A 23,246-nucleotide genomic window follows, 5' to 3' on the forward strand; every position below is an offset into this window, starting at 1 on the left:
TGCATTTGGCACGCAGGGCATTCTCCCGGGAAATACCGGCTCTCAGATTCCCGGGCTCCGGGAATTTTGTAGTAACTAAAGAACCGGCACTAAAAACTCATGTTCCGGTTCTCCCGGTTCATTCCATGATTATAATGACTTGCGTTGAGAGGAAATTATAATTTTTTTCTCGATACCCCACCTCGCTCTCACACCCGAATTTACCCCATTCACCCGCAATTTGCCAATTGACTGGTGCTGACTGTGACCGCGGAGACGCCATCGTCATCGCAACAAATTGCATACTATCACATGTGTGGATTGTCCTAGTGTCAAACTACACTCAACAGAAGGGCAGAAACCTATTACCATACAAGGCCAGATACTATTATGCAACTGTATCGTAATAGGGGTCCTTAAAACACGATGTAACAAGGTCACATGAGTGTTTTAAGGCCTAATTACGTACAGTTGCATATAATATTTTATCTACATCCGTATATTAAATCCTCTATTCTCTTCATGCAGAATAACCTGCATTAACGAGAACTAGGTATGTCTGCCCCAAGACCTGCGCCCGGATCGCGCCCGACGACATGCAGGGCCACTACGAAACTCGAAACTCGAAGTTCGTGCCGTGCGGTCCCTCTGACACCTATACTATTTAATACGAGAGCGAGAGGGACGGTACGATATGAACTTCGAGTTTCGTAGTAGCCCTGCTGCTTGTGTGTCCTGCGCCCCCCACCGCCCCGGTACTGTAATGATGTATGAAATCTCATTACGATACAGCCGTGTTTATAATACACTCCAATGTCGTAATGCTGGTCATTATCTATGGTTTTTGAACGCATAATGGAAGATTTACTATATGGGTGTAGATAAAAATATTTATGACTTAGTTCGCTATGGCTACTATTATTTTTATTTAAGTAAAACACACACCACCCTTATGGAACATGGAATAGGAACTGAGTACTAGAGAAGAAGACTGTTTTTTAAAATTATAATTAAAGAAGGTATTCCGTAGGATTCCGTAGCCAAAATGGCAAAAACCATATAGTTTCACCATGTCTGTCTGTCTGTGCCGTCCGCGGCTGAGCTTAGAGACTATCATTGTTAGAGAGCTGTAATTCTGCATGGATACTCGTATGTGTAGCAATTATGCCGACAATGTTAAAATAAAATAATGAAGAAAAAACAATGGGTCTTGACAGACAGACAGACTGACAAAAAGTGATCCGTTTTTCCTTTTGAGGCACGGAACCCTAAAAACATAAAAATCGGTCAAGCCGTTCCGGAGAAGTTTGGTTACAAACACTGTGACACGAGAATTTTATGTATTAGAAAGAGAAAGAAGAAGATTCCTACATTTCTGTAGGCCAATCATGAATCTTTTCCTTCTTTGAATATGTTCAAAATAACACGAATAATCACTTCAAACCCAATATTTTATTGTATACGAGTAAGTACAAATTATTAAATTTCAAATTTTAGATTATAGTGCCAATTAAAGACATTGAATGTGGCAAGTTAAGCAATTTGACACCACAATGTGACGCGCACTTCTGCGGGCCCTGCGAAGTAGTTGCCGTTGCGGTGGACGACGACCGGCGAGATGAGAGGCAGCTCGGGCACGTACACCGTCGGGGACACGTCGTCACACTCACACACTGTTACTTCCTCACCAATAACAGTTTTCCCACAGGGCTGGGAATTCATTTAAAGTTTTCTTCTTGTTTTTAACATGCAAATACGCAATCTGAAAAAAAAAACGAATGTTTAAATATAACGATTCAAAAGATCGTGTCACAAATGGAAGGACCTGGCTGAAAGGGCTGTGGCAATTATAATAGTAACAATAACAGAGTCCCGTTTAAGGCTGCGGCCCCACTAAGGCAGAGACGAGCGGAGCGGAGAGGAGACGTGTAGTGATCGACCAATACACGTCTGATGATAATGAGGCGGAGACGAGATGCGTCTCCTTGCCGCTCCGCTCGTCTCCGCCTTAGTGGAGCCGCAGCCTAACGCGTTTAATACATTTCGCATGCGGAACCCTAAAAAGCGTTATACTGGTTCATAATGTTATTTTATTCCTATAAATACATATTTGGATTTTGCATAGAACTTGGCACTTATTTAGATCTCCATTCTTTTTGCGGCGAAGCCCACAGCCAAGCATACTTTTTGTATTGAACTTGGCTCTCCTTTTTTACATTTATGTTTTTGGTGGAATATCATTACTTTTTGTAAAGAAAAAAAACTAGGCAGGTATTGAGATTTAATGTATTACAAGTTTTTTGTATGGGGACACCATTTATTTTTTGACGTAACTTTTGTTTTATATTTCTGTTATATAGCAAATACAATACATATATTGGGATAGTTTCAAATATCTGCTTGTAACGGTTCCAACGCTACAATTAAAAATATTTTTTTAGTATGGGGACCCCCTATTTTTTATTTTTTTTTTATTTTTAGATTTTGTTCTACGCTTACACACAATTACCGAGCTGGATCCCAAATTTCATCCTTCTAGGTCATCTGGAAGTAGGTTAGATTTAGGTACTATATGCCAGTCAGTCAGTGCTAAAATTTACGACTTTTTGGCCTTCATATCTTTAAAACCGTTTTAGCTAGCTTCACGAAATTAGGGCTTCTAAATGTCCTTATAGATATAATTAAACACACGTAGTTTTATGTGTTTACGTGAAAGAGGTTTTGAGTTACAGAAGGGCCAAAAGTGGCACCAAGTGGTTCGTGGAATATTACACTCGGCGCTGGCTAGCCAGTTCCTTTGCTTGAACTTGGCTTGACACGCTGCCACGTGTCTAGATAAAGTTCAATTTTTAACCGACTTCAAAAAAAGGAGGAGGTTATCAATTCGGTTGTATTTTTTTTTTTAATGTTTGTTACCTCAGAACTCCGTCATTTATGAACCGATTTCAAAAATTTTTTTTGAGTTCGTCTAGGAATGCTTTCAATTAGGTTCCATAAGCAGCAAATTAGGATCTGATGATCGGATCTTAAGGAAATCGAGGGAACTCTTCAAATATTGTAGGGACACCTATGGTAATTTGGATATATTTAGCAGTAACTCGTGCATTTGCTCTTGCAAATCATAATTTGGTGAAGTGGAACTGAGGATGAAAACCAGATTTGACCAACGGAACTACTACTATCAATTACAAGTATTTCACGGGTTAAATTTAAATTAGCATGATTAATATACTTACCTAGATAAGCAACTAAGAAGAAGCTTTAAGTTAATGATTCTTTCGAACTCATCTGATGCTGAAGCCAGAAGGTAGGCGACGGAACTCTGTTATAAAACAACGTTACTAAGTCGTGTTTGGGCTTAATGGAATAGTTGTGAGATGTTCTTTGGCTAAGAATCACTAAAAAGTGAGAAATAAAAAAAAATTAACAAAAAAGTAAACCGACTCCAAAAAAATAAAAAAATAACAAAAAATGGAACCGACTACAAAACCCTTGAAAATATTTTTCTAGGTAAGTAGGTACGTACTAGCTCGAAGTCGGTGACTCAGCACGACCCAGCAGGAGGGATTGAAACCCATAGTATGTAGGTGAAGTAGACGACTATTGTGAATTGTCCCACTCCTGCTGGCTCGTGCTGAGGCACCGACTTCGAGCTAGTACGTACCTACTTACCTAGAAAAATATTTTCAAGGGTTTTGTAGTCGGTTCCATTTTTGTTATTTTTTTATTTTTTTGGAGTCGGTTTTACTTTTTTGTTAATTTTTTTTTTCCAACCATTTTTTCAACAAACGATCATAAAAATAAAGTTGCTTTACTCGCTGACTCCAAACAATATCCGCCTTAGCGACGGAATACCCCCGTAATTTGACTCAAATTTAATTTGAATCAATGTGTAGCATTATCGTTAGAAAGGTCATAAGCTAGAGAAGTAATTTTAAGAAAATTAACTACTCAATTGTCTTTTGGTTTTTAATAATTGATTTTCGAAGAAGGATTTTTTTCACACAGTCAGTATTTTTTTGGAATAAAAATCCTCGTACGTCCCTCTGAGACCATGAATTATAATAAAAAGTATTATTGTTTGAACAAGCATATATTACTTATTATTAAATACAAAAAATAATAATTTTACATACATTAATAAACAAATTACGAACGTTTAAAGGAGAGATTTAGGGAAATTTAAGAAAAACATTTAAAAAATCATATCTCCAAATCTGCGACCTTTAGGACCCAAGGTCGAAGGATAACAAAATAACCCCAACAATATCCCAAAAAAAAATTGACGGCCCATGTGCCAAACACCATGTATAAATAAAAATTAATGTTCATTTGTGTTTAAAGATATTTATTCTCAAAAAAGACATAAGACACTTAAAAGAACAACAATTAAAAGTAATATAAACATAATGACTGCACTCTGGCAGCAATTGAAATATATGTATGGGTAAGTTGGCAGTTGGCAGTTATGTTGCAGTTGGAACGCAGTACGTCTGTACTGGCCCTAAATTAGTTGCAGAGAGCCAACTCCTTCAAGGAGTTAACACGTAAAATGAGTGTAAAAATCAGTCAAGTAATGAGCACGTTAATAATGAACTTGTTTTTTTTTATAACAATCATTCATAACATAAAGGACAGCTCACCATCACCATGCGTTACAGTAGTGCACTGATAATCGCTTGCTTCTTTTTGGCGCCGCACATGCGCCGTGCAGCAGCGCGGCGGCGGCGAGCGCGAGCAGCGAGCGAGCGAGCGGGGACATGGCGGGGAGTGCCCGCGCCCGCCGCGCGCAACGCTTATAACGCGGCCAGCGCCCGCTAATGAACTGCCGAAGCAAATCAATTATGTTCCCTGTATCACGCTTGTGAGTACAAACAATAGAAACCATGTAAAAAGGATTTTATTTGTTTAGTTTTATATAAACAAACATTTGTGCGTCAACAAATTTGTAATGAACACTACAGATTAATCTTGGAAAAACAAGTTTCTGTTGAGTTTTTTGCGGCGCATTTTTCTAACTAATTATGAAAATGAACTTTCGATATTGACAGCGCCAGCAATGTACCAAAAAACAACACCAGCAGTACGTACGTAGTTACGTACAGATTCATCAATCGGGACCTAGAACTGTCAATTTTCGACTGGCAAGTTTTGACTTGGTTTGAATGGGCCCTGCTCGACAGAATTGGTATATACAATTTCTTGTTTAGAGGTATTAGATAGATTTGATAGATATATAGATTTGGCTTCCGTAAATCTAGTAACAATAGTTTTTTATTGTACCAGACATCTGACAAATGGGCGTCATTACTCGTAATAATTTGGACGCGACCACAAAGATTTTCCAAACCGGAGGTAGATTTATTTGACATCCATAAGTGCTTGTTATAGTCTAAATTGAATTAAGACTTTTTGACTCTGACTTTAAAGAATGGGCACAAGATTCTTGGTTGAAAGTATTTTTTTCTCAAAACAAGTAACACTTTTTACTAAAAATTACTACCAAATCGCTAATTGAACATAAGATAATAATAAAAAATTGCTTAAAAAACGGTGACGGCACGAAATCGCAGAGACGCATCGTATGCGTACCCAAAAACGGTACGCATGCTCTCCACACCGCTGCTTAAAATACTGAATTGCAGTGACGTGCCACACAAAACTCGTAACGTTTACGGCACATCACTGCGATTCCGCACTGTTTGCGTATTTTAAGCAACGGTGTGAAAAGCATGCAAAACAAAAAACGGTACGCATACGATGCGTCCCTGCAATTCCGTCACCGTTTTTTAAGCAGCGGTGGAGCCGCTCCTTTAATGTAGTTTTATCTAACACTCGTTTATTTGTTCCAGACTTGTTTTCACAGTAATTTGTATACCTAAAATCCTTTTTGTATGCTTTCCATTGTTTGTGCTCATATGCGTGACATAAAAAACATGATTAATTAGGTTCGGTTGTTCATAAGCGGGCGCTGGACGCGTTATAAGCTATGCGCGCGGCGGGCGCGGGCACTCCCCGCCATGTCTCCGCTCGCTCGCTCGCTGCTCGCGCTCGCCGCCGCCGCGTTGCTGCACGGCGCATGCGTCGAAGCAGATGCATCTCAGTGCACTACTGTCATTCATGGTGAGTTAGTTATCCTTTATCATATTTAAAAAAATAAGTCCACTCTACGTGCACACTGCGTCACTAATTTTCATACTTATTTTACGTACTAGCTGTTGTTGAAAATAGGCAATTTATCAGGAAAAAGACTGTTCTATGTCCTTTCCCAGGATGCAAACTATTTTATATCGAATTTCAATTAAATCGGTTCAGCGGTTTCAACGTGATTGAGTAACAAACATCCAAACCTCCAAACATACACACATCTACACAAACTTTCGCATTTATAATATTAGTGAGATTTACCCCTCGCTGGTTGGAACAACCCCTTGCTTATTTAACCAAACTGCAGAAAAGTTCAAAAACAATTCATTATAATTATAAATCTTTAAAAACAGAGGCAAAAGTGTCACAAAACTATTTACCAACACAACACATACAAAAAAATGTTTTTTCATGTAATTTAACCCGCCCTCCCTCCGCATAAAAAACGTAAATAACCAACACAAACGTAACTGAACCCACCACCAAGAGGATCACCATCACCTCTAACATAAACAACTAGCATACTCTCTAGATTCCTACCCTCTACATCTACCCATGAAAATTAAACTTTCCGAACAAGAGAGATTTGTTTTAGTTCAGTTCAATGATATGGACATCCTCAAAGTAACGCCTAATTAAATATATTATTTAACTCGATTTTGCTTGCAGGAGTCTCATCATCGGCAGAATACGACTTAGTTACCGTTTATATTCCCGCAGGAGTCCAAGCCTCTACTGTTACTATACCAAATGTAAGTTATTCTAGTTGTTTTCTAATATGCTTGAAAATTTTCGCGGCACTAATTTTAAGAACGTGAAGTTTTTATTTACAGGTTGACGCTTTTTTTTAAGTTAGAAGAGTTGCATCGACCAAAAAAAAGAGTAAAGTGCATTTTAGCATTTAGCCAAATGTTAACACTATCAAATACAATTAACATATTGTTTAGAAAGGTTTTAAACAGTATTAATTTCTGAAACGTATTATAGTTTTTATTCCACTTAACCATTTTTGAGTTTTGAAACAAAATTAGAATCCTGAATTAAATAAACAGATTTGCCTGTTTTAAAACCAACTTCATTCTGAAATAATTCAAAACGTTTTAATTTGTTTTACATTGCTAGAATCTGTTGAGAAATGTAATCCTTTAGAGCAAAACAGAGCTGGATTTATGATTTTTTCTCCGAGCCAAAACGGAGTCGCTTAGCTTGCACTGCGCTCAGTTGGTCAAAATATGCCACAATGTTAAAATAAAGTGTTGGTGTGTTGCAGCCCTGTAAATATGGGTATACACCAATCGGTGAGCTAGTGATGGTGTGCGACGACGTCAAACCGACGGTGTATGTGCCCGACCTGCCGCAGTACTCGCCGGCCACCGTCTACCGCAACGGCGACTACACCAAACAGGCTGCACCCGTCTCAGTTATCATATGGTGCCCTGCAGCCGATCCTCCAACCATAAGCGTATAACTCATCCCGTCTATTCACTCGGCTAAACATCTTTCCCGGACACTAGCATCTGCATAACACAATTGTGATCTTGCAAGTTTAACATTTTAAAAAAGTGCACTTATACAATAAAAAATTTGGGTTTGAATTTACTCATATTTTTATTTATTTTGTGTTGCGGGTGTACTCGTATAGACATGCCCATAGGGGCGGTGGTGATCTCTTACCAACAGGAGATTGCTCGTTTGTTATCCAGTCGAATAAAAAAATAAAAAAACATAAAAAACATAACCCTCCATCGGGCAGTCGGGTAAAAAGTGCACATGCAATAAAAACTGGCCAAAAGCGTGTCGGACACGCCCAAAATAGGGTTCCGTAGCCAGTACGAAAAAATTAAGTAATATTTTTCGAAGGATTTCGTATTCATCTTAGCAAAAAAGATTTGCTATTATAATTTTTTTTTCAGAATTAATGTGCAAAATTACATTTGAAATTTACCATGAGCTTTACGCTGAAGGAAAACATACAGAAGCAAACCTGCAATACGAAAAAATTCAGTTGTGTGAGTGAAGTCCGTCCTACTGGTCCCGCGCGCGGAACTACGGGAGCCGCACGTTTGCCAACCAATGCGAAGCACTACCTACTTTTTACACGTGCGTGTAAAATAAAATCGTTTTTATGTGGTTTCTATTGTTTGTGATCACAAGCATGAATAGGTAACGTGATTGATTTGCTTCGGCAGTTTATTATCGTTGAGCGCGTTATAAGCTATGCGCGCGGCGGGCGCGGGCACTCCCCGCCATGTCTCCGCTCGCTCGCTAGCTGCTCGCGCTCGCCGCCGTCGCGTTGCTGCACGTCGCATGCGCCGCGACAAAAGAAGTAGGCGATTAGTGCACTAAAATGGATTTTAGTAAATTGCCGTTCAAGATTTTACTTTACATTCCAAGTTACAGTTCAAGTCAAATAAAAAAAAAACTAAGTATATCTATATTTTCAGCGCTAGCAATGGGTTCAACAGACAACTCATTACACATTTTGACTACGCAGTGCATTTGTTTCACACCACGACCTATGTTATACAAATAACAAGAGCGAACTTATTCCATGTGGTGAACATGGGGTTGACAAAATCTTGCACGATAACTTTACCCACATTAACGCTATTGAGTATACAATATACAACTTGAAAAAAAAAACGAAAAAAAAAGTTTTGTATGGAAATTGAGTTATAAGAACACTAGTCTTCAGAATTTTCTTAATAGATACCGTGTTGTGAATGATGTATAGTTATATACGATATTTTTATCAAAAACTGTTCTTTTTGTGCCTAGAAACGAAAACTTATAACCCTGATGTCTTGGGTCCCATCTATATTAAACCGGGGCAACGTGAGGCTCATAAGAATAAGAATAAGAAACATTTATTTCATAACATAATCAATTAGGAAGTAACAAATATTCCAATAACTATCTAAGTACGTTTGTTATGAAAAAGGAATCCACTCTGCATTCGTCAGGCCACGGAAGGTGACTCGACCTGATATTATGTGGATCCTAGTTTGGCCTGCGATACAGAACTGCACAAAGCGCCGCGCAACGCAGCCCTACTAAAAATAAAAATGAAAAGTAAAAAAAAAAACAATATTTAAATCTAATTATTTATTTATTTAAGGAAAACCAACAGCTAAAAAACAATATATGTAGAAGGAATAGCAACACAGAGCCAATTACAGAATCCCACAGATAGCTATGATCATGTCAGCCGAAAGAAGTCCACTGCTGGACATAGGCCTCCCCCAAGGCTCTCCACACAGACCGGTCTTGTGCTTTTCGCATCCATCGCGATCCCGCGATCCTAACCAGGTCGTCGCTCCATCTTGTTGGAGGCCTACCGACAGCTCGTCTCCCCGGTCCGCGGACGCCATTCGAGAACCTTTTGACCCCATCGGCCATCAGTCCTGCGAGCAATGTGCCCCACCCATTGCCACTTCAGTTTCGCAATTCTTCGGGCTATGTCGGTAACCTTAGTTCTACTGCGGATATCATCATTTCTGATGAGCTATAGTTAACATGTTTAAGCTTAACTTTTTATTAGTTGATAAAACGGCGTGGCCTTGTTGAGTCACCATCTCCGACGTCGCATTCATCTGCGGCATGGTGCCCCTGAACCGCCTGAATTCGCTATAGGTTTTTCAAATATATGCAATTTATATGAAAACATCTAGTTTAATGACTGTATTTTTGTTTTCATTTAAATTTTTATTTCATTTAAATTTCAGCTTGATACTTCCACGCGTTCCTGAAAAAGGGTCTTGATAGACGAACGGACGGACAATAAAGTGACCTACAAGGGTATCGTTTTTTTTTCAATTTGAGGTGCGGAACCCACAATAAATTTAAAATGTACACTTATACAATAAAGGATTTGCTTTTTAACCTATTACCTGTATTTTTTATCTAACCCAAACGTGAGAAAGAAGGTTATGATACCTTGAAATAAAAGTCAATCGACTGCTGATTTTGCTTAGACGTAGCTTTTACGCTCACCTTAGTTCCACTTTGGGAAGTGGAACCCGCTTCACTTCGAGCTCAAAATGTCGACGAAAAATATTATCCTTTCTTTACCTATTAGATACGCATTCATATTATGGTAGCTCGTCAGAGGAGAGACACGCTGATCTCAAAACAGCAAAACCTATAATTAGTATTAAGTAATGAACTTTTAGGTAGATTTATATGGTGCGTGGTATAGAGCCTAAGGCTCTTTATCTCTTGACGCAAGAAGGAGGGTTTTAAGTTTGACGCCAATTTATGTCTTTCTGTCAGTAGCAACGCAGCTCTCACACGGATGAACCGAATTAAATGCGTTTTTTGTCTGATAGCGTGTTTCCTTGCGATGCTTGGTGGTTTGCTATGTTTATTAAAAATCGGTTCAGCCGTTTTTAACCGACTTCAAAAAAGGAGGTTATCAATTCGGTTGTATTTTTTTAAAATGTTTGTTACCTCAGAACTCCGTCATTTATGAACCGATTTGAAATTATTTTTTGCGTTTTCTAGGAATGTTTTCAATTAGGTCCCATAAGCACCAAATCAGGATCTGATGATGGATCTTGAGGAAATCGAGAGAACTTTTCAAATGTTGTAGGGACACCTATAGTAAATTGGATATATTATATATCTCAATAACAAATATTTCACGGGTTGAATTTTAATTACTTTAACACAGTTGCTACACAATTTATGGTCCTCGTAATGCATATGGTACTCGTAAAACTGGTGGTGAAGCACCCAGGACTCCTCAAAATAATGATCGTCTCTGCATCGGAAAAAGCAATCTTTCGTAAATGTGACGAGCTGTTGATATTAAACTTTACCTTACTGTACTGTATCTTAGATTATAAACACGAAAAAGAGTAAAAAAAATTATAACAAAAAATTGAACCGACTACAAAAAAATCTTGAAAATAATTTGTCAACCAGTTTGAAATCGGTCGGTGCTGAGGCACGAGCCAGCAGGAGTGATTGAAGCCCAATATAAAGTGCATAGGTGAGGTAGATGACTATAGGTCCACACTTGCTGGCTCGTGCTGAGGCACCGATCGACTTCAGACTGGTAGAAAATTATTTTCAAGGTTTTTTGTAGTCGGTTCAATATTTTGCTATAAAATTTTTGAGGTATTGAACTTTGAAATAACAATGTCGGGTATTTTTATTACTTATCATAAAATGTGTTTCAGAATTAAAGTACAAAATTTCTTATATTTTTAAAATTTACCACAAGATTTACGCTCAAGGAAAACATCGTAAGAAAACCCGTACAAACCTACGAAAAAATACAATTGTGCGAGTGAAGTCCGTACTGGGCTCACGTAGGATGTGGGACTACCGGAAGACGCGTTTGCCAACCAATGGCAGACTTTACCTACTTTGTACACGTGCGCGTAAAATAAAATCGTTTTTATATGGTTTCTATTGTTTGTGCTCACAAGCGTGATATAGGGAACATGATTGATTTGCTTTGGTAGTTCATTAGCGGTCGTTGAGCGCGTTATAAGCGTTGCGCGCGGCGGGCGCGGGCACTCCCCGCCATGTCCCCGCTCGCTCGCTCGCTGCTCGCGCTCGCCGCCGCCGCGCTGCTGCACGGCGCATGCGCCGCGACAAAAGAAGTAGGCGCTTAGTGCACTGAAATAGATTTTGGTAAGTTGTCGTTCAAGAATTTACTTTTATTTTTTTTACTTAGTAACATAGCATATTTATTTTAAGCATTAGCAATGGCTCTAGACAACTCTGGATTAACATTCGGTCGGTTTTCAGCTTGAGCTACGTATACAGTTGAACTTAGTAGTCACATTAGATTCGATTGGAAGTTATTGAATTATTGATAATAATAAGTAATAATCATTTATTTCCTTTAAAAAGTAACACACGTATACGACATAAAAGAGATCTAAAATTCAAAGAGAATTGAAAGATAAGTTAGATTTATTTTATTTTAGTTTACAGTTACATACCACGCACGACCTATGTCACAAGAGCGAAGTGATTTCATGTGGTATACCTAATACATGCAGTTTAAAAAATCCTGTACGATAATTTTACATACAATGGGGGAATGGATGAAAATTTTAGAAACGCTTGTCACTTTTTTTATCGATAGTTTTACCTTTTACCTTTCTAATTAACAGAAAACAATGTCAGATTTTTAAGTATCGTCATTTTATTTACCGCCATGGAAAAATCGATCCTGTTTTTCATCTAGGTACTTCAACTTCAACTTTTTTGTTTTTGGCAACTGGTCGCTTTAGGTTAGCAACCACTACTGCCAATGACTTCGACAGCAGCAAAAGTGTATGTTGTGTTTGACCAGTTTTGTAAAAAACAGTTTCTAAACATTGGGTGCAGAGAAGTGCTTGTTGCGTACCTAAAATGGACATACACAGACATTGAGACAATACAAAACATTAAGACGGTACAAAACATTAAGACAGTACAAAACATTGAGACAATACAGATTGGGTCCAAGGGCATATAGGCACACACCCATAGAAGCTCATGTCCGGTCTGTATTTCCATGTCAGTATTATTCAGCCCGGTAAAGAGTGTCACCTGTCAAAACGATCGAGTCAATGACACGTAAATTCTTTTTTAATGTTTTTTTATTCTGGACTATGGCACAACCCGTAACCGACCGGACTATCGTAATTTGGCGGTAAAGAAAACTCTTTCATTTTTTTAAATTAATTGATGCTACTTCAAAATCTGTTTTTTTTTTTCTGTTAATGAGAAAGGTTTCCTATTCATATAAAAAGTTTCAAGCCTTTCCAAAATTTTCAGACTTTCCCCATTATACTTATTGATTACTAATACGAAACAAGTAAAAAAAAAGTTTTGCATGGAAGTTGAGTCACAAAAAAACTTCAATCTTCAATATTTTCTTATTTGGTACTATGTTGACGATGTTTGTATCGGAAATTGTTGTTTCTGTGTCCAGGAAGGGTCAGTGATAATCCTGTAGTCATGGATACCATCTATATTCCACCGGGGCAATGCGAGGCAGTTATTGATATATCGTTGGTAAGTTTAATTTTTTATCAAAGTTCATGTCAAGAAGTCGTGGCAGCCGGGCACAGCCAAGACTAATAAAACCAATGAACTAAAAGAATGAAGAATTCAGTTCATTGATACGGACCTCCGCAAAGTAACGCCTGATTCAACAAGTTATCTAATAAAACCATTTTTATATGAAATGTTTATTCAGTTTCTATAGCTGCTGCATTAAGTGAGAGTGCAAACTGATCCAGTTAGTACTTCAGCTTAGATAAGGTAGTAGTTACTAGGTACTGGCTCGATGCTATTTGTGTTGTACTTAATTATTCGTTGTCTATTATCTCATGATATTTATTATTTATTTATTTTCAGGAGTCGCTATCCTGCTCAGGTTCCCCTCCGCTAGGGCTGTTAGTGTCTGCGTGCGCCGACGTGGCCCCAACCTTGACACCAGACTGGCACCAGCACCGCATCCTGGTCACCCGCAACGGCTTCTCCTGCGACAGCACCGCCACCGTCAGCATCACTCTGCGGTGTCCACCACCACTTTAAAGCTCATCCTAATCGAATCACGCAGCTTAAATTTTATTAGTGCTGTTAGAAACTATGTAACATAACTATGCCTTAATCACTGTAAAGCAACCGGCCACGTGCGACTCAAACTCGCACAACGAGGGTTCCGTACAAGTTTGTAATTACTATGAATATCCATTGGTAACACCTCTTCAAAAGCAACACAATAAGGGGTAATTTTAGGTGATTTCTGACATAGATAGACAGAAATGTGTGGTTGTGCTATAAGAACTTCCTCCTATCAAAATTGAGTTTGTAGGACAACCGAAAAGACGCTGTAGGTATTTTGGTTCCGACAATTTGTATGGAAACACTTAATGAACGTTTCTTTTGGTTGCGTTGAAGTTTAGTTTTTCACTATTTTCATTTAAATATCATTGTATTGGATAAAAATTTCAGCTTGATACCTCCATGCGTTCCTGAGAAAAGGTCTTGACAGACAAACAGACGGACTATAAAATGACTTATTAGGGTATCGTTTTTTTTCATTTCAGTTTCGGAGCCCTACAAAAAATTGAAATTGTGTACTTATTTATACAATAAAGGATTTGGCTTGGAATATTTATTAAAATTTATTTTGAACCTGTATTTTTTATCTAACCCTAAAATGAGTGAGAAGGTTTTCGATTCGTTGAAACAAAGGTAAATTGACGGCTGATTATGCTAAGACGTAGCTTTTACGCTCACCTTAGTTCCACTTCGGGAAGTGGAACCCGCTTCACCTTGAGCTCAAAGAAGTTGACGAAAAATATTATTCTTTCTTTACCTATTAGATACGCCTTCATGGTAGCGCATCGGAGGAGAGACACGCTGATTCAAACTAACAGCAACAATTTGAACCCCAATATTAACGTCATTTTTTTACTTTTGAATTCCTTCGAGCTTTTTGACACCCCATCGATGAATCATAGATTCTTAGCTACGTAAAATAGTAAAATAATGGTATTCGTCCGATGTTGGAAGAAAGAAAGAAAGAAAGTAAAGGCTGGAAAGTAAGCGATAGATGAACTTCGAACAAACTCGTTCACCTATTGGACTTTATGTCAAAATGCCAAATTTGAACTTTCTAGATCATCTGGAACTGGGTTAGAGTTTTGTTCTACAGATGAGTCAGTGATAAAATGACGATTTTTGGACGTTATGTCTAAACAACTGTTTGAGGTGTGTATATGAAATCATGCATGTATGACATCAGCGCCACTTTATCGTGCGCAATTTTATCGGCTCTGAGGTTCTGACGTTTTGAAATTTCATTACGACAAAAATCAAACTTATCACGTATTAATTTATAATACTTGAAAACTTACTGATTTTTGTCGTAATGATATCGTGATTTGGGTGGACAAAGGGCTGTGCGTTCATATTTGGTCATTAAAATTAAATGAGGTAAGTAAAATTTATTCAAAACGTGTTTTATTTTGGTTATGTCAGGGTTTGTTTACTTCATGATTGTTTAGTCGTACTTTTATTGTAAAACAAAAAGATAAAGGTACTTTAATGGGTTCTTTAAATAATAGTAAACATATATAATTGTTCTTGTATCGCTAGTAATAAATTAAATATCGTTTTCAGATCAAAATACGTATTATTTTGACGGCCGGTTTTGTGTGTATTAGGTACTCAATATAAAATTTCAACCACAAACCGTTTCAAAAGGAAAATTGTTGGTATCTGCTGGACATGACCGGGATGTTTTTTTTTTTGTTTGACTGGATGGCAAACGAGCAAGTGGGTCTCCTGATGGTAAGAGCTCATTACCGCCCATAAACATCTGCAACACCAGTGATATTGCAGATGCGTTGCCAACCTAGAGGCCTAAGATGGGATACCTCAAGTGCCAGGAATTTCACCGGCTGTCTTACTCTCCACGCCGAAACACGACAGTGCAAGCACTGCTTAGGATTAACAAGCAAGACTGTGGTAGCAATCCGGGCGGACCTTGCACAAGGTCCTACCACCTGCATATGTAGAGGAATTAAGCACAAAACAGGGACTGTGTTCAATAATTCAAGAAGACAAACATCTATTACTAAAATTAGGCAGTTAAGTCTACACAAATTGCTTTGTTAATGACAGATTCATATGAGTATGACAGATGACAGAACCTACATTATTTCTACTTTTGGCCACTATTAGCGCTGCGATAGATTTCATTACCCCCACCAAAGTACTTCGCACCCAGCGAATAGACTATATCAATATCAAAAATGTTTTATGTTTTAAATAAATAGATTGACTTGGCCATGGCATGAAAACAATATATCTCACATGTAATACGTGTTAATATAATAAATTACATGGTTAAGTGCAATTGCTAAGTTATTTATTATTACATTTCAAATATTACTACTACGAGTAAACTACAAATTAAAAACAATATAGGCTAAAATAATACAAACTGTAGAAATTTAAAACAAATCTACACCACAGTATTAACCAGTACAAACTAAACTGTTGCATTTTGTTTATTTCATATTCTGTTGTCTGATGCTAATTTATTTAAGCACTTATTTCTACACGTAGAATAAATAAATTCGTTTTTACATGGTTTCTATTGTTTGTGCTCATAAACGTGACATTGGGCACATGACTGATTTGCTTCGGCAGTTCATTAGCGGGCGTTGAGCGCGTTATAAGCGGCGCGCGCGCCGGCATCGCTGCAGGCATCATAAACGCCATGTCTCCTCTTGCTCGCTCGCTTCTCGCGCTCACCGTCGTCACGCTGCTTCACGGCGCATGCGCAGATTCACAAGATCAAAGCGACCGGCACTGCACTACTGTAAGTAGAGGTGAGTTTTGTTTTGATTTTACTTGACACAATTTTGTCAATTTACTATTACAACATGCTGCCTGCATGGTTAATTAAATTAGTTCAGTACCCACATAATGTTATTGTTGTAATAGAAACCTTACGTATATATTTATTATTCGAAACATCGCACTTGCAGATGAAACAACTCTGTTACAGATCCTCACATAGCAGCAGGGCTACTACGAAACTCGTATCTCGAAGTTTTTGTCGTGCGGTCCCTCTGACACTATTTAATACGAGAGCGAGAGGGACGGTACGATACAAATTTCGTGTTTCGAGTTTCGTAGTAGTTCAGCACAGACTCACGTGTCAAATTATGAACAATTGAACAAACTGAATCATGTCATCATCATATCAGCCATAGGAAGTCAAATTCAAAATTCAAATGATTTATTCAGTGAATAGGCCGCAATGGGCACTTTTACACGTCATTTTTTAAACTACCAGCGTTTTCGGAAAGACCATCATTGCCAAGAAGAATGCGGCGCAATAAACTTGGACGTCCATTGTTGGACATAGGCCTCCCCCATAAACCTCCAGTTGCCTCGGTTGGAAGCGGCTTGCATCCACCGTGAGCCCGCGACTTTAACCGGTCATCCGTACATCTCGTTGGTGACTGAATCATGTACCAGGGTGGAACCCTTATGCTACTAATGTCATGTTGATAATGTTGATATCCCATACCTACTGTTGCCAAGGAAATCATAATTGATTTTATTATTGAAAAGTTCCACCCTGGCACAAGAATCAGTTTGTTCGACCAGTTTTAAAAGATCACAAGTTTTAATAACGCAAGTACTTAATAAACGTATTTTTGGCCATCATTTGTATTTATTTTATATTGGAGTCTAAACAAACCAAGTCGCGATGCTAGCAGTTCGGTTCTGGCACTTCGCCGGCCGCTACCGCGGTACGCTCGCTTAGCTCGCTCGGCTCGTGCATTGTTGGTCGCAATTCTACCTTACACTCCTCCTCGCTAACGCTCGTCATCGCACCTAACTACATTTTGATAACAGCTAGTATATAAAGTCAACTCAGTAAAATCCTGTCGTTTGGCCGATTTTATCTACGCAGATTACGAAACAAAGATAGATTGAACATTAAATCTACTTAACAATATGAATTTCATGTGATAACTCTGCTTAGCGTGTCTCGAAAATGCACTCACTAGTCTTAGGGTGTATTTTAACAGCCTTATTAATAAACGTGGAGTAGAGTAGGTTTAACTTTAATTCGTGGTTGAACTTGAGATTAGTAAAAGTCTGTATTAATAAACAAGAATTAAGGAAAGAGTAAACTAATCCAGGCTTAGTCTCAGACTTAAATTTAATCCTTGGTGATGCCTAGTTTAACGAAGGAGTAATATTGGAGTAACCTAACTTTTCTGTTTGACGATTGTTGGTTGTGGTTTGCCTGTGGATTTATTTGAAATTCGTTGTAGTAAATTTATTTACCTAACTTCTAATTTTTGCATGCACATAGCATAGTATAGCATGGATTATTATGCCGAAATTTTGCATGTCGTGCAAGTGCTTGAAGAACTCGAGGAATTAGAACAGGAAGTGGTTATAGGCATGTAAAATTATACAAAGTTCGCAAAAATCCTTTCGAGCTTTCAGAACACGAATTTAAAACTAAATACCGATTTAGTTGTGACACTGCCAATCTCAAAGTTGATATGGTGAAAAATAAGTTAGCAGGTGATGCGAGAGGTGGTCACATACCGCCTCATATCAAAGTCTTAACTGCCTTAAGACTCTGGGGCCGTGGAGAAGTAAGTTAAAAGGACTTTACTATCATGTGATATCTTCGTTTTTACTACTTGAATCATTTTTAACATTTATTTACTTAACATGCGATCTTTATTCAACAGGTTCAGTTTCAGTATTATTCCCGTAATAACAAACAATGATGTTGAAGTGACCGTTTTCAAAAGGCTGACAATGCAAATATACATATTCTGGTGGCCAGCGTCGGAACTAATTACCGCTACACTTACACTATTGTGACTATAACAAGAGTGAGCGAGATACACTACAAACAGCGCCATGCTCAGCCGCATGTTATATTTAGTTACTTTTTACTTCGGATGTGGGTTCATACCACATTTTTTTTCTATGGTTCATTCTTCGTTCATTTAATGACTCATTCTTTTATTTTTTTCTCACGCTGGGTTGCCATTGTTTACGTCATAGGTCATAGTCTAGGTTAAAGAAATGTTTAACTATTACCTCGCTAGTCCATGTTTATTAATACAAATTTTAAAACTGACTTAATACTTATTTAATCAAGGAGTAACTAGTCCAAGTGTAAGGTCGGATTAAATTCGAATTAGATGTTTTTTATTAATAAGGCTGAGAGCGTTTAACATTTTAAACTTTCGTGATTTTTACTCATAGTCAAAATACCACAAACAGGACTATCACGCTAACACACATGAGTAATATTCACCTCAACGTGTCGGCCACATTAGTTCACTTCAGTCTACTCGTGACCACGGCCACTGTAATGTGGTGGAAACGTCGAGGTAAATATTACTCGTGTGTGTTAGCGTGATAAGTCCCATTTGTGGTATTTTGCCTAATCTTAGAGCAGTTAGGCAGTTAGGCATACCTATACTGGTTTATGTATTGCAGGAAAGAAAGAAGGTGTGAAAAAAGTCTTGGATACGTTTTATATTCCTGCTGGGCAACGAACCGCAACTATTGATTTACCGACAGTAAGTTTTTAAAGTAATTTAACTCTAATATGCTCAAAAATGTACCTACGCGTGGAGTTTCAGGTTTCAAGAACTTTACTACTGTTACCGATTACAGTTATGCCTCGATATGGCACGAGCCAGCAGGAGTGGACATAAAACTTAACATACTGATTATTGGGCTTGGCTTAATTTATATCTGTAGTGATGATGATGATGATGATGTGTGTGTGTAAACATTTATTAATACATGAAGCCATTTTGAAGCACCTATAGAAAACCAAATTGTGCTTACAAATTAATAATAAATATTAGGAAGAATTATATTTTTTCTTTTAGAATTAGAAATTAAAGATTATTACTCGCAAATATGATGAAAAACATTGTATGTCGCACGGGCGGTACTAGAATTACGAACATCGACTCATTAAAGCTAATAGACTCTCGTTCGTAATTCCTTATTTACCGCCCTTAAGACACGATGTACTATTGGGATTTATAATATTAGTAGGACATTTTAGTAAGATTATTGCGGAGCTTCCGCAGTTAGGGTGCCGGAGGCAGTTCCAAGTCAACCCTGATTGAAATCTATTGTTGCAGGTGTGTATCGACAACATAAACTTGGATGAGATCGTGAGGGTGTGCGACGACGTGCCGGCGACAGTGCGCGTGCGCAACTGGCCCAACGACCGCCACTGGCCCCTCCACACGTCCGTCCTCATCATCCGCAACGGCGACTACGAGCACCATGTCGCCACCGTCGATGTCACCTTGATGTGTCCAAATTAAATGAATAGTCGTCATCGTCATCATCATCTTAGCCGTAGGACGTCCACTGTTGGACATAGGCCTCCCCCACAGATCTCCAGTTGTTTCGGTTGGCAGCGGCCTGCATCCACCGTGAACCCGCAGCTATAACCAGGTTATCCGTCCATCTCGTTGGTGGACGTCCTACGCTGCGCTTGCCGATCCGCGGTCTCCACTCGAGAACTTTTCAGCCCCAACGGCCATCCGCTCTCCGTGCTATATGGCCCGCCCATTGCCACTTCTCGCTAACGAGCTAATAAATAGTAAACCATGAAATTTCTTTACCACCCTAAGATTCAATGTCATTTGTAGCCCTTAAAACGTCCTATTTTCACTCACAAGTCAATATGACATTTAATGAACCTCCGCAAAGTAACGCCTGATTCAATAAATTAATATGACATTTAGCCTTATTGTTTTATTTGTGTAGTAGGAACTGTCATTAAAATTGATAAATCAAATTGGCCTTTTTGGTGTCCTGTCGTGTCACCACGTAACTTAGTTTTTGTTATTAGTTTTATAGTTACATAATTACTGAACGGTGGTGGTATTGACGGAACCAAATAAATCTTTCTTTTTTTTCTTAAAGCTATTTTGGTGGACTATACCCACGCCACGAACAGGTCTTCTAGCTAAAATTCTACGGTATTAGAAGTTCTAACCTAAGGATAATAGTGCCCTTGCAACGTTGATATCATAGCTATTTATGCAACTGTATCGTAAAAGGGCCCTTAAAACACGAGTGTGATACGCCTAGTTTCATAAAAGGGTCACACATGAGTGTTTTAAGGCTTAATTACATACAGTTGCATACAATGTTTTATCTACATCCATATATTAAATCCTCTTTCATGTGTTCCGCGAACCATTGAGAATGACCTGCATTGCAACGAGAACTAGGTATGTCTGCCGCCGCGGGGTTTACTCGTATGTGCGCGCCCGACGACGACCTGCGCCTGCGCCTGCCCTGCTGCTCCACGCCACGCTCTACGGCTACGAGCGCCGGTACTGTAATCAACATAACGATACAGATTTCTGTATCGAATTGTATCGTAATGGTCATACATCCGTGTTTATAATAGAATCCAATGTCGTAATGCTGGTCATTATCTATGGAACGCATAATGGAGAATTTACTATATGGGTGTAGATAACGTACATTATAGAGGTACAATAAAGGTTTCAGGCTGGAATTTATGCTTTGTGTTTTTATTGGACTTTACTAACATTTCATTGTCTTTCAATTACTACTACCTATACATTATTTTATTTGTGTAAATTTGAATTATTCTTTTATGATTTTTTTGTTATTACCTGATATGTTGTTGGCATCTGGTGTGTGTAGGTTTCAAAATGAGGTTACTTTGCCCCCACTGGGTGCTTCTACTCTACTTCTAACTATGCCCCAATTCTGTATTTTGTTTAAATGTCTTGCAACTCAAAGTCCCGGTATAATATAATATATTATACCCTTTAAACTTTCCAATAAAATGGCAACATTGAACTTAATTTTTTTGCTCCAATAAGTATTTTCTTTTCTTAACCTGTCAGACGCCGTACAGTGAGAAGACGGAGTGCATTGATAATGATGGTGTAAATGCACCAATCGCTTCCTAGTATGAATTACGAATGAAATTAAATTCAGGAGCAAAATTACCCACAGGCCGAGTTACCTTGTTCCTAACTTAAAGTTTTAATTATCTAATACCTTTCAAGGAGCAATTCTTGTATATTTAAATATATTTCGGGGATTCGGAAACGGCTTTAAACGGTCTTATCTCTGGGAAAACGATTGTTACCGAGTTTTAGTCCGAGAAAAGCTCGAGCTGCCCAGGTACTATATAATCTTAAACATCATTATGAACGTACTTTAAGCAAGCCAGCAATGCTAGTAAGTTTCGTGCAAAGGGTGGATACAAAGGTGTTGTTTTGGTGTGGGATGCTAAGCGTGTAAAACCTTCGCCGCCACCCATCTCAGTTGCATCAGCGGCAGGCGCCGGATCTCAGGCGGCAGTGAAGCGGAGCAAGATATTGCCTTCTTGGGCTCGGGATAACATATAACGTCCCCTTGGCCAAAGTCTAAGAACTTACACTGTGCCTTGGCGGTGGAAGCGGCGGGCCTGCTGGGGAGCTGGGTGAGAGGAATTTGGGCCATCGGCTCAGACAATAAGGGGAGGACCCTCGCTCGAGTAATATGATGCAAAGGCTCTGTCCAGGTATTCAACGTGGAAATACCGCGCACGTTATGGGAACTTTTGCGCCGGGAATCGCAAGGGGCGAGTTATTTGACTAAATTATTTTAGTATAATTGCTTACTGTACATATGTTATAAAAATAAAAATACTTTCAAAAGTTATGTTATTATTATTATGCAAAAGTACTGCCGTACAACTTGTATTGTTCGTACAATAATACATATTTTATAAAATTTTATATGTATTATATTATTATATATATTCTCTTCAACAGCTACCGACCTCCAAAAGTTATGCTTAGGATCTAAGCAAAGCAAGCCTCCGGGCTTGGACTAAGGATGAACATGTCGAAGACAGTTAATGACAAATAGCACCCAACGTTAGGATTGAGATAAACGGTGAACAAAATCGCATATGTCCATGAGTAATTTACTTAAGGACCAATTAGTCTCCTTCCAGGCGAGGCAAAAAAGAAGTCGAAGACGGACAGAAAACGCCCTGGAGGAGCTATTGGTCAATGAAACACCTTATGAAGGTTAATTCCCAATTTCCTTAAAAAGGAAACTCATGATATGTGCGTACTAACCAAACTCTCACTACGGTGCGCAAACTTGGTCCTTGACAGAAGCTCTAAAGTTCAAAATCGGGGTTTGCCAGCGAGCCCATGGAGCGCAGCATTGCTAGGTTAAAACTCGTCGATCGCGATCCGGAACACCGCCCTGCGCTTCCATGACCCAAAATCACTGATGTAGGTGCGTCGGGCGTCTAAGCTGAAGTGGGACTGGGCTGGCCATGTTGCCGCATGCCAGACGGAGCTTTTGGGCCAAAGATAACCACCGAGTGGATGCCCACCAACTCGAAAAGGCGAACCTGGCAGACCTAGGCTGGCGATGGCGGGAATTGAACTGGACTTCTTCTTGAAGGACTGGCCCTTGTATGCAGGGGACAGAGACAGTGGAAAGTATTGGGGGGAGGCCTTTGCTCATCACGTGGGACAAAATAGGCTAAACAAAATTAAAAATAATAATAATAATAATATTGT

At 38.7% G+C, this 23,246-nt stretch overlaps 2 protein-coding genes and 1 long non-coding RNA gene across 3 annotated transcripts; 2 read left to right on the forward strand and 1 right to left on the reverse strand.

The window, feature by feature from the left end:
* Positions 1-1,412: 1,412 nt before the first annotated feature.
* On the reverse strand, positions 1,413-4,770 carry LOC141426308 (uncharacterized). Its single transcript, XR_012451221.1, has 2 exons — positions 4,623-4,770; positions 1,413-1,741 (listed from the first exon to the last, which is right to left on the reverse strand). It is a non-coding gene; the product is annotated as an uncharacterized lncRNA (long non-coding RNA).
* A 38-nt stretch (positions 4,771-4,808) lies between these two features.
* LOC141426299 (uncharacterized) lies at positions 4,809-7,725 on the forward strand. The gene is made up of 4 exons (XM_074085145.1): positions 4,809-4,843; positions 5,945-6,102; positions 6,796-6,878; positions 7,397-7,725. The coding sequence occupies exons 1-4, from the start codon at positions 4,824-4,826 to the stop codon at positions 7,592-7,594; spliced, it is 459 nt and encodes a 152-aa protein (XP_073941246.1). The 5' UTR covers positions 4,809-4,823; the 3' UTR covers positions 7,595-7,725.
* Positions 7,726-16,293: 8,568 nt separating this feature from the next.
* Positions 16,294-21,206, forward strand: LOC141426304 (uncharacterized). Its single transcript, XM_074085152.1, has 3 exons — positions 16,294-16,481; positions 19,141-19,223; positions 19,803-21,206. Exons 1-3 carry the CDS (start codon positions 16,370-16,372, stop codon positions 19,989-19,991), a joined length of 384 nt encoding a protein of 127 aa, XP_073941253.1. The 5' UTR covers positions 16,294-16,369; the 3' UTR covers positions 19,992-21,206.
* Positions 21,207-23,246: the final 2,040 nt, after the last annotated feature.

This window comes from Choristoneura fumiferana, chromosome 3, assembly GCF_025370935.1.
Source record: "Choristoneura fumiferana chromosome 3, NRCan_CFum_1, whole genome shotgun sequence".
NCBI lineage: Eukaryota > Metazoa > Arthropoda > Insecta > Lepidoptera > Tortricidae > Choristoneura > Choristoneura fumiferana.